General features: G+C 41.5%; 1 protein-coding gene across 1 annotated transcript in view; it reads left to right on the top strand.

Moving 5' to 3' along the window:
• Positions 1-15,397, top strand: part of ARHGAP10 (Rho GTPase activating protein 10) — a 231,975-nt gene that overhangs the window by 85,188 nt on the left and 131,390 nt on the right. Inside the window, exons 6-8 of the mRNA XM_018554263.1 lie at positions 2,582-2,692; positions 8,635-8,739; positions 12,388-12,517. Of these exons, the coding sequence (XP_018409765.1) occupies positions 2,582-2,692; positions 8,635-8,739; positions 12,388-12,517 (346 nt within the window). The remainder of the gene's footprint in view (positions 1-2,581; positions 2,693-8,634; positions 8,740-12,387; positions 12,518-15,397) is intronic.

The raw sequence follows: 15,397 nt of genomic DNA, 5'->3' as shown, positions 1-15,397 counted from the left end.
GTGCCGAGATGAACAATTTCAACTTCAGCCGATCGGCTCGCGCGTATAAACCAGCGCGTCGCGATGCGACAGCTGGCAGGTTGTTACGGACGAGCCGATTGGCTGAAGGTGCTGTCAATCATCTGACTGCACTCAGCTCACACACTGCACGCAAAGCTCCGTGCCGGATAGCTTTGCTTCGCTCTGCACGGCTTCGCGTGCAGTGTGTCACGGCCTTTAACGCCCAGTAGCTACATTGAGGATATAGTAAACATACTATGTCAGTAATCGTCCGTGGGAGGCTGAAAGGCTGCGGAGTCCGTCTCACGGAGTAGGAGGGGACGTCAAATAGCTACGCGTTTCGAGGCGAATGCCTCTTTTTCAAGCCAGAAAGGGAATCCAAGCCAGAAAGGGAATCCAAGGTTTCTTGGATTCCCTTTCTGGCTTGAAAAAGAGGCATTTGCCTCGAAACGCGTAGCTACAGTATTTGACATCCCCTCCTACTCGGTGAAACAGATTCCGCAGCCTTTCAGCCTCCCACGGATGATTACTGTCATTTAAACCTACTGCCCACTGACAGCGCTGTACACCGTAGCAGAGAAGCTCTTCCGATATTTCCACACGCACCTGCCAAGGCTCAGCCTGGCCATCTGAGACCTCACAGCACCCGACGGTGACATCCAGTGCTCAATACGTTCAGAGCTGCGGCAGTCAGACGTCGTCCCCAGCCCAAAACATCTCCCTTCCAGCCTTTAGGCTCCCTCCTCAGGCTTCCAAGCAGTTCTTCCCCATCTGCAGGCACCATCATTCTCCACCACCAATCACCGACTCACCCATTCTCTCCATCAAACAGTGAGTCACTTAATTTCTTATACGTTTCTTATGTATCATACCCTAACCAAAGTTGTTTAGTACCAAACATATATGTACAACCAAAGGGGAGTAGCGCTTCTTTTCTTTGTTTTTTGTCGATTCTGTACACATGGTTCTTCTCCCTGTCCAAGAAGCCAGCACACCCTATACCATTAATTACATTTAATCACTTACCCATTTCCACAGTAGTGCGCGTACCACACTTTTTTGCTTTCTACCATAGCACACGGAAGCCATATTTTTCTTGGTACGAGGAAAGAAATTCTCAACCCGGAAAATACTCAGTCGCAGGAATCCTCACTTTTCTACAGTCCTACTTGGATCAACAATTGTCCCTTAGTATGATCAAGGGTCAAATCTTAGCACTTGTTCTCTTACTTCCAAGACCTCCCATTGTCAATGCTTCCCATTCTTAGATTAAAACTTTTGTAGAGGGTGTCTCATGTAGCTTCCCCTGTGCATCCACCTGTACTAAATCTGGTTCTGCGACTTCTCACCCTGGTTCTCTCAACTGTCACCCTTTGAACCTATCAGGAATATTCCCTTTTCCACTTTAACTCACAAAGTTGTGTTCTTTGTTGCCATCACCATCACTTGTCTGAATTTGGTGGCTTTGTCCTGTGGAGAACATTTTCTGGTCTTAAACAAGGACAATGTGGTATTAGGGCCTAAAGCCTCCTTTCTTCCCATGGTTTTTTCAACTTTTCATATCCATGAACGAGAAAGGAAATTGATTTTTGTGCAGTAAAATCCTATTGGAATTTCATTGAGGAATAAAGTCCCACCCCTCTGCTTTCTGGTGCTGCTTGTTACAAAACTGAGGCATGCTTAGAGTAGGAAGGTTATACAAAGCTGGTCACTTTTTTTTTCTTTGCCACTGTCCAAACGCTCTTGTATGTGGTAGTATAACCAGTTGTCTTTTAATCTCATGTCTCTCAAACTTTCGAAAAGGTTGTTATGGTGAGAACAAATATCCAATCTGTTTGGATAAAGTGGGGAAGGGTTAGACCTTCTTTCAAGTTTTTATTGTTGGTTTGAGAATAAAAGTGAGGAGATATCCAATATTTTAGAGTTGTCCCCAGAACAAAATTGAGTGGAAATATTTTTATGGGGACACTTGTTCTGGGGACAGCTGTCTAAGGGGGAGCATTCCCTTCACTTAGAGAGTTTTCCACTAATTTCCAATTGCCTCTCTGGTAGGGATGCACCGATGCTAGTATGGGTGCCGATGCCAAGTATTCGGGCGAGTACTCGTAGTCTCCCTAGTCTCTGGGACAGGAAGAAAAGGGAAATTTCCCCAATGGTGCACAGACAGCAAAAAAAAATATCCTTATTATGTTTTTATTTTTTCCTTCTCCTGTATACAGAGAGTTCAGACAGCTCAGCCGCAGGCACCACAATGTGTTTATTTTCCCACCCCGCTGAGTGCCTGGTTGCTTGCTGTGTGTTTGTCAGCTTCAGTCTAAGTTTTGCATGTCCTGTATAAAATTAGTGCATTTTCCTTTGTAAGACTAAGCTTTTCACTCCACTCTGCATGCACTACTCATGTTGAAATGATAAATCCATGTATAGGGTGCTTAAGAAAAGACGTCTGTATGTTTTTGAATACACAGCTCTTAAATTTGTTTGAGAGGGATGCTCAGATCTTTTCCTTAAAGGGTATGGCATGAAATGTACAGTGCAGTTATTCTGGATCTTTAAACAGCTGTTTTCTTTCTTCCTCATTCAGGCAGATGTCCAAGTGGAGCAGAATCGGCAACATTTTTATGAGCTGTCACTTGAATATGTGTGTAAACTGCAGGAAATCCAGGAACGGAAAAAATTTGAATTTGTGGAACCTGTAAGTGAGGACAATGGTATATACAACGGAAGCAAAAAGATGGGAAAAATAAAAAAAAATTACCAACAGTTTATTGGTTCACTGCAAGTTCTCCCTAAACTTTAAAGCTCTTCTGTAACCACCCCAGTAAAGTTATAGCAATCTTTCTGCCACCCAGTTATGTTATGCAATGTATTGTCGGTTGCTTGTTGCACACTGAAAAATTTTGTTAGTAACTAACTACATTTTATTTTGTGGCTAATTAAATTCTTTGTTTACATCTTGCTGCCGGCTGGCCGCTAGATTCTGCGGTCGGAAGAAGAATGTAAACAACGGGGAGCAATAGCCAGCCTGCTATTGGTTATTTCAGATTGCAAAAGCCAATAGCAGGCTGCTTATTGTACCCTCCCACTGAGCAGAGCACCGGACCTGAGAGTGAACTTTCTCGCTAGGGTCTGCTCCTCTGCTCAGTGGGCAGATTTCAATAACCAGCCTGCTATTGCAATTTAAAATAGCATGCTAGCAATTGCACCCGCCGACTAAGCAGAGGAGCGGATCTGAGAAAGAATTTTCTCTCTTAGATCCACTCCTCTGCTTAGAAGTTGGGTGCAATAGCAGGCTGACCTGAAAAGCAAACAGCAACTACAGTTATCCGGCCCCTGCCGATCCCCGTGGGTGCTGGATAACAGGGAGTTTACTTTACTTGCATTTTTTTCACACAGTGTTTGGCCACTCTTTGAGGTAGAACATTGCAGCCACGGGCAGCTCCCAACCCCTCCCCCATCTATCCTTCATGGTAACATTGCATTTAGGACCTGTTTACACCAGCAGGAGCTTGTTATGTTGTGTATAAAGCGCGTTATGCTCTGCTTGTGCATTATGTAACAGGTGGAGCAATGCGTCACAGTGTTTCCTTTTTTTTGTAGGTTATTGAAATGTCCTAATGTGACACTTCATTCAAGTCTATGCACAACAGGGCAATGCACCGCAAATCAGTGCGTTGACAGCCGTTTCTGTGCATTGCGCTTTGTAAAAATGCAGACATGCTGAATTTTCATGTAGTGCACACAAACGCCCAGATATGGTGTGAACAGTGTGCTTGCAGTGTTGTTGAAGCAATAGCAGTGTTTTGGAGAAGCCTTTTGTATCTTTGGTTTGTTACCTAGGCAGAGCATGCGTGTGTGTGGCCTAAACATTGGAAAAGATTCCTGTCCTCCTTCCAGTGGGGATGTAAATGACTGAAGGGGGGCAGTGTTCTGGGAGGTGATGCAGAAAGGCATATGCTGTGTGTAGAATTTTAGATTCAGATCTTTTTGTCTGGGTACTACTTACTTTGAGAAAGGTGGACTTGGACCCATGGAAAGATCCGTATGATCAAACCTAAACTATAAGCGTTTACTCCTGTTTGAAGACCTCTGAGTGCCTACTGAACTTTTGCTATACTACTGCTACCATGTGAAGCACCGCTGCATTTGTTTCTGGATTGAGTGCTGGTACCAATATTCTATGTATCGTGATCAGCTGTGGGGGTCATTTTGATAGCTCAGCATAAAAAGAACTTTCCTGGAGCATTTCAGTCCCTTGTAGTGCAACTGAAGCAAACAATCAACTATGGATGGCAAGGCACTTTCAAAAGGTCTCCATGATAAAGTTGTAGACAGGCACAAGTCAGGAGATGGATGCAAAAACATTTCAAAGGCTTTATCAATGCCTAGAGGCACAGTGAATTCTATTATTAAGAAGTGTAAGGTATTTGGTACAACACAGACTCTCCTTGGATCAGGACTTCGCTCCAAACTGGATGAAAGAGCCAAGAGGAAATTGGTCAGAGAGGAATTTATGACAGAGTGGGCATTGTGTGCATGCAACAATATCACAAATTTTCCACAAATGTGGCTTGTATGGGAGGGTTGCAAGAAAAAAAGGCACTGCTCAAGAAAGGCCACATGCAGTCACGACTAAGCTTTTGCCAAAACGCACCTTGAAAATTCTGAGGCCACATGGAAAAAGGTGTTATGGTCAGATGAGACTAACATTTTATTGTTTGGCCTCAACACCAAACAATTTGTCCAATACAGCTCACCATCCAAATAACACTATTCCTACAGTAAAGCATGGAGGTGGTAACATCCTGTTATGGGGGTGTTTGTCTGCAGCAGGCACTGGAGCACTTGTCAGGATAGAAGGAAAAATGGATGGGGCAAAATACCATCAAATTCTTGAGGAAATCTGCTGCCCTCTGCCAGAAAGTTGTCAAAGGGAAGAAGGTTTACCTTCCAACATGACAATGACCCAAAGCACACAGCAAAAATGACCATGAAGTGATTGAAGGAAAAAAAGGTGAATGTCCTTGCATGGCCTAGTCAGAGCCCAGACTTAAACCCCATTGAAATTCTGTGGAATGACTTGAAGACTGCCATCCACAAACGGTCACCATCAAATTTAACTGAACTTTAACAGTTCTGCAAAGAAGAGTGGGCAAATATTGCAAAGTCTAGATGTGCAAACATAGTAGAGACATATCCCAACAGACTAAAGTCTGTAATTAAAGCAAATGGTGGTTTAACAAAATACTGACACAAGGGGGTGATCCTTTTTCCAACTCAGTGATTCTGTTTTTGAATTTTTTGGATTTTCTTCTGACATGTTGGTGTTTATATCTTTCACTTGGATGAGTAAATACAGCTGGATAAAACAAAAACTGTGTCTGTCTTCATTTCAGGCTGCAAAGCAAAAAAATGTGATTATTTTAAAGGGGGCGTAATTATTTTCTATACTCCACTATATCTTTTATTTGTTGCCATGTTTTGTTTTACGATTGTGCCATTCTGTTATTACCGTAAAATAAAAGAAATGTGTTTTTCCTGCTCACTCATGTTTTCTTTAAAAATGGTACATATAGTACCAATTCTCCAAGGGTATGCAAACCTGTGAGCGCAATTGTATATAAATTATAACTGTGAGAGTCACTGTTTACATGAGCTTTGAGAGGTCAGCAGGCAGTACTGGAGGATGAGATGGCTGTGGGAAAGGTGTAAGCTGAAAGCCTATGCTGTCAACTCTAGATGCAGCACATACTTCATGCAGTGCCTACTTCAAATAGACTTGGCATCAATAAGATAGCATTTAATAAACCTTATGTAGCGAAGTATCTTAATACCACATTAATACTGTAAGTGGAACAGAAGCTGGATAGAAGCATGTATTTGCTAAACAAAAATTGACAGCTGTGCGATTTCATTTATGTGTTAATTATCAATCTGAGTCAAGATAACACTCTCGTTAGTTACATGCTGTGCTTAGTTTGTTATATTTAGTTGACAGGTTACTGCTTTAGAGCAAGTTGGTACAGGAATCCACTTCTGCTTTCAGTCAGGGACACCAGTGGAATTTGGTTGAAGGGGGAAGTGCTATGTATTCCTGCAGAAACTGCACACATATAATGTAGCATTTAGGGGAAAACATTAATGCAGAAAAATAACCCACAGACATTAACTCATAGTCTGAAGAAATGTACAATTTCAAGTCAAAGGTTTTTTTGTCTAAAAAAGGTCACAGAAAGATTGTTCATGCTAAGTTTTCTTTGTATGAGAGTCACCATCAAAATCAGTTTGTAGAGCTGAAGATTTTCTGTCAGTCTTTTTTTCATAGCTGCCATCACAAGATAAACAAATTATCTACACACAGTGTATCCCTTGTACCTGGAAGCATCAATTTCATATAATTTGGCACCTTCAGATGTGTATTGTTTTTTTGTTTTTTTTTAATACATGTTTTTCAGTTTAGAAAATGTGTGATATATTGTAACCTAGTTATCAATTCCTAACTCCATCCCAAATATTGTTTGTTTATAGTAGGAGATTGGGGAAGAGCAAGGACCTCTGTCAAAGTTTTATTTGCTGCCTTTCTCCTCATTTGAAAGATTTCTGCTCACTTAGACAGAACAGGAACTGAGGGGATTTTTTTATATTATTTTCGGTCTATTTAACAGATGTGATCAAGAACTGGAAGTGATGGGAATCTCCCAAATGGGGAAATGGCAAAAATAAATAAAAAACATTCTAGTAGAGTGGTCAAAATTTGGAACCTCTTTTGGGACTTTATTGCTTTGTCTCCACAAGGAAGATTTAAACACACTTCCTGCTGTTGAGTTTGCCAAGATTTCCTCGAAGATTGACAGATCTTTTTGCTGCTCTTCACCATTTCCTGGGGTTGTGCCAGAGACAGAAACATTTCAGGGGTTCTACTTTAACTGTTCACTGTCCCCAAACCAACGAGATGGGGGGGAGGGGTACTCAATGTAAAAATTCTAAACAGATTCCTGTGAGCCTTGTGGACATCATGGATGAATGTTTTTGCACAACCCATTTTTTCTAGCTGAACACTACTTGCATTTTGCTGTGGACATGCAACAGTTTGTTATTTTTTCATTTGGCCTGTCAACTGTGCCTTCGGTCTTCACAATGATGCTGGCCCCTGTTTGGGCTCTGCTTTGGTCTTAGTGGATCCCATAGTGGGGACAGCCTTCTCTTCAGATCATTTGGCAGAAGCCTTATACAACTTTCATTAGATGATACAAACCATGCATATCTTTGAATGGGTCCTGAATCTCGAGACATCGGTGCTGGAACCTTCTTATCTCGTCTTGGACATGTGATTGTATTCTTTATTATCTTCTGTTTTTTAAATAGAATAGTCTGATTTGCCAATTCTTGCTATAAAGGCGTTTTTAAATTGCTATTTTTATGTTATATTATTTCAATTAAATTAAATTTTTATATGCCTTACTTTCTTTTTACAATAATATACTTTTATGTGTGGGTGCTGTTTTCATTTATTTATGCTCTTTGTGACTGTTATCAAGTGATTTATGTTCATAAGTATTCATTTATAAAATGAATAGCAATATTATTTATTGGTAAATGTATTTATATGCAAGTTAATTTTAATTTAGCATAGTGCCATGGTTAGTTTTATTTATTGGTTTTCATTTATTGTGGGAAAAAGTGGTCTAATTGCAGTAGGATTCTGTGTTTTTTATAGAGCTACTGCTCACAAGTGATGCAAAGTCTACAAAATAAATCCAGAAGTATGGGTTGCCGGCATGGTCTGTGCATGTCACCAGTATTCCAGACAGAAAATATATGTCCTACTAATAGCAAACCTCTGTCACACATTTTATTTTACAGTCTTGTGAAGCTGAATGATGTCAGTCTCTAATATGTTTTCCACAAATGTGTTTAATCATAGTAATTTGTGCAATGCATGTTCCCCTACCTGCTGATGGCTGCTCTGCACTCCCTTGCTGCTCTGTCAGAGCCCATTGCAAATTACCGGTTCTTCTCAGGATGAAGTGCTTGGGCCTGAGCACCCAATTGCCAGACACAAACACTGTCATGTGAGAAGGAGGAAGGAGTTAACCCTGCGTAAATGTTGACATGGAGCTTACAGGGGGGTTTAAGAGTCCGCATAGCTAGGAAACGGTGGGTAGGTGCAAGAAAGGTATCAGTTGGTGGGAGGTTGTTATTGTTCTCATGAGAACCCTGTCCCTGAATTGGCAAAGTAACAGTCTTTTAAAAAATGAAATGTCAGCAGAAACATGCTGTGCTCAGGGCCGGTGCAAGGATTTTTGCCTACACAGGTGAAGGTGCACAGGCACATCAATGTCTGCATTCCTGTACAGTGCGATCGGAAAAAATAGTGCATGCAACAACTTTTATTGCACAAACTGAACTGCTGTCTCTCTGCCTCTGCACTCCACCAGGCAGCTTCCAAGCACTGGTATATGCAGGGAAGCCATTGTAGGACTGGTGCTTTCACAAGCTTCAGGTTTTAGATCAACTAGTCATGAAGTTTCATTTTATTAGTGTTATTCTGCAAGCTTATTATGGTTACATTTTAGTTGCATAGAATGGGCATTTGTAGGTTTTAAGTATGATTTGATTTTTTTTTGCCTTTTTTAGATGCTGGCTTTCTTCCAAGGGATTTTTACTTTTTATCACCAAGGATATGAACTTGCTAAAGATTTTAGCCACTACAAGTTGGAGTTACAGATTAATATTCAAAATGTAAGTTAAAATGTATCTAATATAATCTGTTCTTAAACTTTTAGGTACTATGATTTAGTTACGCTTTTACTTTCCTCAGATGAGCCAAAGACTTATTGCATTGGTCACAGCCTATGCCGGCTTGGGTAGTTCCTGTCCTCTTTACCTCAGCCGAAGGGTTGCGGCATATCATGTGCAGCTGATTCTCTGTAGTACCTAATGTAGAAGCATATATATATATTCATATAGTGTGTATGTGTGTGCATATCTTTTGTGTGTATATATTCTCTCTCTCTCTCTCTCTCTCTTTTTCTCTCTCTTTCTCTCCTCTCTCTTTCTCTCCTCTCTTTCTCTCTCTCTCTCTCTCTCTCTCTCTCTCTCTCTCTCTCTCCTCTTTCTCTTTCTCTCTCTCTTTTCATTATTATTCACAATTATGGAGATTGCAGAGGGACAAATGGATCAGGCTGGGGCTGGGGGAACAGGCAGCCACAATCTCCAGCAAGGAGAAGTCATCCCTAAAATACCTGAAATATGAGAAGCTAATCAGTAATGCCACCATAACCAAATGTAAGGTGGAATGACCTGAAAATTAGATCACTTTTGCTTATAATTTATTATGTCTTTGGCTTGATGATTTTCTTTTATTTTTTTTTACCTTTTTTAAAATGTATTTCTAAAGTGTACCTGTGGCCAGATGATGGACATTAAAATATTTAAATTTTCTTAAGCATTAAGCACGTTTTAAAACAAACCATCCCTTGCTTCTCCAAGCTGCTTTTAAAAAGGTTATTCATGCTCTGTGATCACAGCAATAACTCTAAGGGCCTGTTCACACGAAGTCCGTTTTCTGTGCTGACCTGATCCGTACGCTCCTGCACTAAAAATGCATCCCAATGTATCCCTATGTGTTTTATGGGCTACAGTTGTCACGTGCGCAGTCCGTTCAGGTTACAACAGAAAAAATACTGAATGTCACATTTTGTCCGGTCAGGAAACGGACCCAAAACGTGTCAAAAACGCACTGCACTGCAACTAACATACTGACAGCCCCACTCCAGATTTTTTTTTTTTTAAACTGGAATGCATCAAAAGCGTGGCAAAAACGCACTGCATCAGTAGCACCGCGTCTGCAGATCCGCACCTGATCAGGACCTGATATCATGTGAACAGGCCCTAAGGCCCAATGTAAAGCATGTTACGTTAAAGTACATTTACATGCTTCAGTGCAGCCTCTCAACATATGTGCATTGGTCTGCAGTGCCAAAATGCAGCCTGCACCTTTTTCTGGTACTTTAGGAAGCCAGTTCATAAAGTGTTAACATGCATGTGCTATTGGGTTTCAGTTTGTTTCTATCAGCTTAGAACACCTGCAGGTTGTTTACATTCAATGGCAGGCAGCCTGGCAAGATTTGCTTTGCACAGAAAAACACAGTGCCTGTGTTGTGAACTTTGCAAATTGCTGCACAATGCCTATACATACAGAGATGAATGGGGGGTTCTGAAGTACTTTTACTGCTTGATCAGAATATGTATATATGTTGTGGCACAGTCTGGGCACCACCACATTTGGCCTTCTGTAATTTCCTGCACAGCAGCATTTAAACTGAGAGGGAGTGAGGCAGCTCTGAGCCACAACCAAAACTCTATTGTTTTGCACACTGCCATCAATCACAAAGTAAACAGGAGAGACATAGAGCACAAATGACCTCATTTGCTCTTTTATTGGTCTGTGGCAGGCTGGGTTGGATCCTAGGTCAGACTGTGTTTATTAACTGTAGTGTGGTCTACAAAGAAGTCCAGGACCTGGACATTTAGTGTGGCAGGAGTGACTAGATATTGGTTGGGTTAATCACAAATCCATTGACCAGAAGGACATATTCCAACTACATATGAGACTGTTTGGCTTGAGTTCTTCCCTGATGTTAAAAATGGATAGTATCCCTATAAAAAATTATAGATATTGCTACTACTTGAAAGCTATTACAAAAATAAAGAATAAATTACATTTTATTTCTTATTTTATGCACTGTTCCAATTATCTTACTTTTTCCGTTTGGTTTTAGGGTAATGTTAACTAGAACATTTCATAGTGAAAAAGCTGCAAGTGTGAGAGGCCAGTGCCACCTAGAGGGCATTTTGATCTGGTACAGAACTGTATGCCACATCTACTGTATATTTATTGCTTTTTGATAAAAACAATTAGCATAATCATTTTTTTGTTTCATTGCCATTTTCCCTATTTCAGGAAATGCAGCAAGGAAAAGATTATGCTACCTTGGTTGAAAATGATAGACAACACTCTTGGGCAGATGTTAATAGATAGAGTTGTGTGAGTGGAGAAATTGCCCTAATTTACTATTTCTTACAAAAAAAAAAATATTTCATGGATTTTATACATTGGCATTTTGCAGGGCTGCTATATAGGTGCTGTAAGATCTTGGATTAGCCATAAAGATTCTGTGTTGAATGCTTTTCATTGCAAATAAGTATCCAGTTTCAGTGAATAACTGTTAGGCCTTTCAGCCGTCCGTCTCTTGCTCTGTATACCTGTGGCACAGGGTCTTTGTTGTCTGGGGAACTGGTTGCTGGGTGGTATCTGCCTTCTCACAACCTGCAGCTGTCCATTCAAGCCAATGCACTGTCTGAATATAAGAGAGAACCTGTAGTGAAAAAAGCTAAAAAAACAAAAACAATTTAGAGATGTTATACTCGTGTAAATCTCTGTTATCAGTCTTTCAAGATTTCTATAATATCTAGGCACATAATTTTACATTTAAAGTAGTATTAAACTCTTTAACTTTTTTTTCAGTAATTAATCCAGATCAAAAAATATATACGTTGCCAGCAAAGTATTTCTTTATATTTTTGACCAAGCACTAAGGGCCTGTTCACCAGATTTTCAGGTCCGGATTTGCAGACGCAGGGCTATGTGTTTTGCCGCGTTTTTGATGCGTTCCAGTAAAAAAAATTTTTTTTTTGCTGGAGTGGGCCTGTCAGTATGTTAGCTGCAGTGCAGTGTGTTTTTGACGCGTTTTGCGTTTACAGACCATTTCCTGACCGTACAAACTGTGACATGCAGTATTTTTTCTGTCGTAACCTGAACGGACTGCGCACGTGAGAACTGTAGCCCATAAAACACATAGGGATACATTGGGATGCATTTTTAGTGCAGGAGCGTACGGATCAGGTCAGCACAGAAAATGGACGTCGTGTGAACAGGCCCTTAGTCATCATGTTGGTTCCAAGTCTCTAAGCTCAGCTTCCCTGAACTTCCTGTCCAGTACAAGATCACAGGAGACAGCACAATCTCCAACTATTCAACTACCAGCTTGTAGAAGGGTGGAGGGGGGAGTAGCTTGATTTGCTGTGTCTGTGTGTTTCTGGAGATGCACACGACTTACTAGCACACACAAGGGTGACTGCATAGCACTCTGCTTGAGAAAGGAGACATCCTAAAACAGGAAGTCAGGCCCAGTGCTCAGGGGACCAGCTGATTTTGCAGGACACTAAAACGGTTAAACATCAAGAAGCAGCATCCATTGTAAGTGATTTCATCAGCATTTGAAATAGTTTAAAACCCTTTTGACTTTAATATGACTAAGTATGTCCATGGCTATGATCTAGTCTTACTGTAGAAAAGTCAGCTATGCCTTTTTTTGTGTTTTACAGACACGGAATCGATTTGAAGGGGCACGGTCAGAGGTTGAAGAACTAATGAAGAAAATTAGAAAAAACCCTCAAGAGCACAAACGTGCAAGCCCATTTACAATGGAAGGGTATCTGTATGTCCAGGAGAAACGTAAGTTACCCATGGTAATGCATCAGTCATCACCTTTATATGAATGGACTCCCAGCTCAAATTCCATCCCGGGCTGCAATTAGTTCATACTCTTGAGTGCAGGCTGCAGTGTGTTTCTGACTTGTCAGCTCAATCTCCAACAGATCAGCCGCACAAAACCAGAGTAAACTCTGGTTTTGTGTGGCTGATCTGTTGGAGATTGATCACCCTATATGACATTACTAGTTACACTTGAAAGTAAACATTTTGTGTTTTATAAATGTGTCCATCTTAAATTGGTAAACCTGCACTTACCTTGTAAAGCAGGAACCTTCAGGTGCCTGATTGTTACCTCCTCTTTATATCCGTGTTCCCTTGGAGTCTTGAAACCTGGGGATGATGTTATAAATGCAGTGCCTTCATTAAGGAAGCTTATAGTTGCTCCCGCTCTCTCCCAAGATTCCCTTGATGATTTTCTTGCATCAGTGCAGATAGACATAGCTGTCATAGCAATCACATGATCGGCAACCATGTTAAAAATCTTGATTTTTATTAGACCCTTAAGGTGCCCACACATCTTGCGATAATCGTACGATAATCGCGGGAAATCCCGCTATCGTACGATTATCGTAAGGTGTGTGGAAGCCGTGCGTCCTCTACTACTGTAAGGGCGCACAACTTTTATCTTACGAACATGTTCGAAAACCCGCCGAGAATCGTACGATTTTCAGCGGGTGTGTAGCATGTTCGTAAGATAAAAACCGGACAGGTCGGTGTGCGCACACTGCCCGTTCGGCATTGCGGTCATCGGAAGCCCGCCCCTAAGCGGGGCAGGCTTGTGATCATCGCAAGTACGATCTGCCTGTCCAAGATAGGCAGATCGTACGTTTTTTTTAATGACCTTATCACAAGAATCTTCACGCAGACTTGTAGTGCTATGAAAGAGAAGGGGCATGTCTGACCAGTTCTGTTTGATCATCCTTCTCAGTACCTTCTGTAATCTAACACTGGGACCCTATTGGACTGTACCATTACATTGCAAGACTATGATAATGTAGATCAGGGGTGCCCACAAGGTCGATCGCGATCTACCAGTCGATCGCGTTACCCCTAATATTTCCCCGAAGCCACCCCAAGAGTAAAAAAAATTACGAAAATAAAAAAAAATTATGAAAAAATAGTAAAAAATAAATTAAAAAAACGTTGTTTTTTTTCTTACCTCAGGCGCAAAAGTTGCTGGCTACGGCTATGCTCCCGTGGTGCTCGTGCGGCTGCCGGCTGAATGTGTCAGACACTGCACATGGAAAGGTGCAGGACACCCGATGTGCAACGGACACTGCAGATGGAAAGGTGCAGGACACCCGATGTGCAACGTCGGCCACACGAGCACCACGGGAGGACAGGACGCCGGGACCTGTAGGGCGCACTGGAATGTAAGCCGGCCGACTCCCTGCATTCAGGTGCGGGAGAGGGTGTGGAGCTGTATTGAAGTCAATGGCATCGCCCACATTGCGATCGCCCGCACTCGGAACGCAGGCACATTAGTGCCTGCATTCCGGTCCAGTGCGATCTGCAAAACTAGTGCTCGCAAAATTTTTGCGGGTCGCACTGGACTGGAACACAGGCACTAATGCAGGCGATCGCACTGTGGGCGAGGGGCCTGCCTGCGGAGCCTGGCTGCGGTGCCATTGACTTCAATGCACCGCCACGCCCCCTCCCGCCCCTGAATGCAGGTGTTTTTTCATTGGTAGATCTCAATGAGCTCGTCATTTGAAAAGTAGATCTCCAGACGAAAAATAGTGGGCGCCCCTGATGTAGATGTTCATATATTCTTTAAATGGCTATTTATTTCTGTGATTTCATTTGGGCTTTAACTGTCACAATCCAGAATACATAATGGTAAATTTCTCTTCCCAATAAATTAAACATAGTTTGCTGTTGGGACAATGGATCGCAATCATCAAGCCAGGCAATTATGTAAATTTAACCGTTTTCTCTGTAATTGTCTGCATAATACTTATGTAAATAAAACATATTTTTATCACAGAAAATGCAAAACCTAGTTAAACTACCAGCCTATCTCCTTGCTTAATGGGGATATTAGATAGTTGCATAGTATTTGAGGTTGAATAAAGACACAGGTCCATCAAGTGCAACCTTATGTGTAAGTGTGTGTGTGTAGTGCGAGCGTATGTGTATGCGAGTCCCTGTGTGGTCCTAGGTTTTAAGAGTACCTTTACCGCTGTATGTCTCTGAGGAAGGTATCTAATTGATTTTTGAATGATTTAATACTCTCTGTTGATACTACTGCTTGTGGCAGAGAGTTCCAAAATGTAACCGCTCTGACTGAAAAGAAGCCCCTACGCCCTTTGTGGTTAAATCTTTTCTCCACCAATTATAGGTGGTGGCCTCTAGTCCTTTTTACGAAGTTTACTGTAAAAAAGTTTACTGCTGATGTTGCCATTACCACCAAATATTTTGTACATTAAACCTATGTCCCCTCTTAATCTCACTTCAAGCATGAACAAGTCTAAATTTAGCAAACTTGTCTCAGCTTTGGTCCTTCATCCCCTTAGTTTAGTTGCCCTTCTGTGGACTCTCTCCAGCTCCAGGACATCCTTTCTCTGCATTGGTAACCAAAGCTGCACCGCATATTAAATTAATCACAAAAATTGTGGCTACTAGACTTAATACTTTTTCTAGGTTGTTTGAATAAACGTGACCAAGTTGGCATTGTCCCGAGGCGCCAAGCAGGAGAAAGTGTCGGTAGGATCTTACGATTGATCCACTTGGTTTGCTCTTGGAAATGTGCTTTCTTTCACTGGATACTTCCAAGGCGTTTGCCTCCCTCTCCTGGTAGTACCTATTGAGGGTGTTAAAACACTTTGGTTTTGGGTAGGA

The sequence above is a fragment of the Nanorana parkeri genome, unplaced genomic scaffold (assembly GCF_000935625.1).
Source record: "Nanorana parkeri isolate BGI_ZX_2015 unplaced genomic scaffold, ASM93562v1 scaffold150, whole genome shotgun sequence".
In the NCBI taxonomy this organism is placed as follows: Eukaryota; Metazoa; Chordata; class Amphibia; order Anura; family Dicroglossidae; genus Nanorana; species Nanorana parkeri.
Note: the sequence above shows the minus strand (reverse complement) of the source record. Positions and strands in the feature narration are given on the sequence as shown.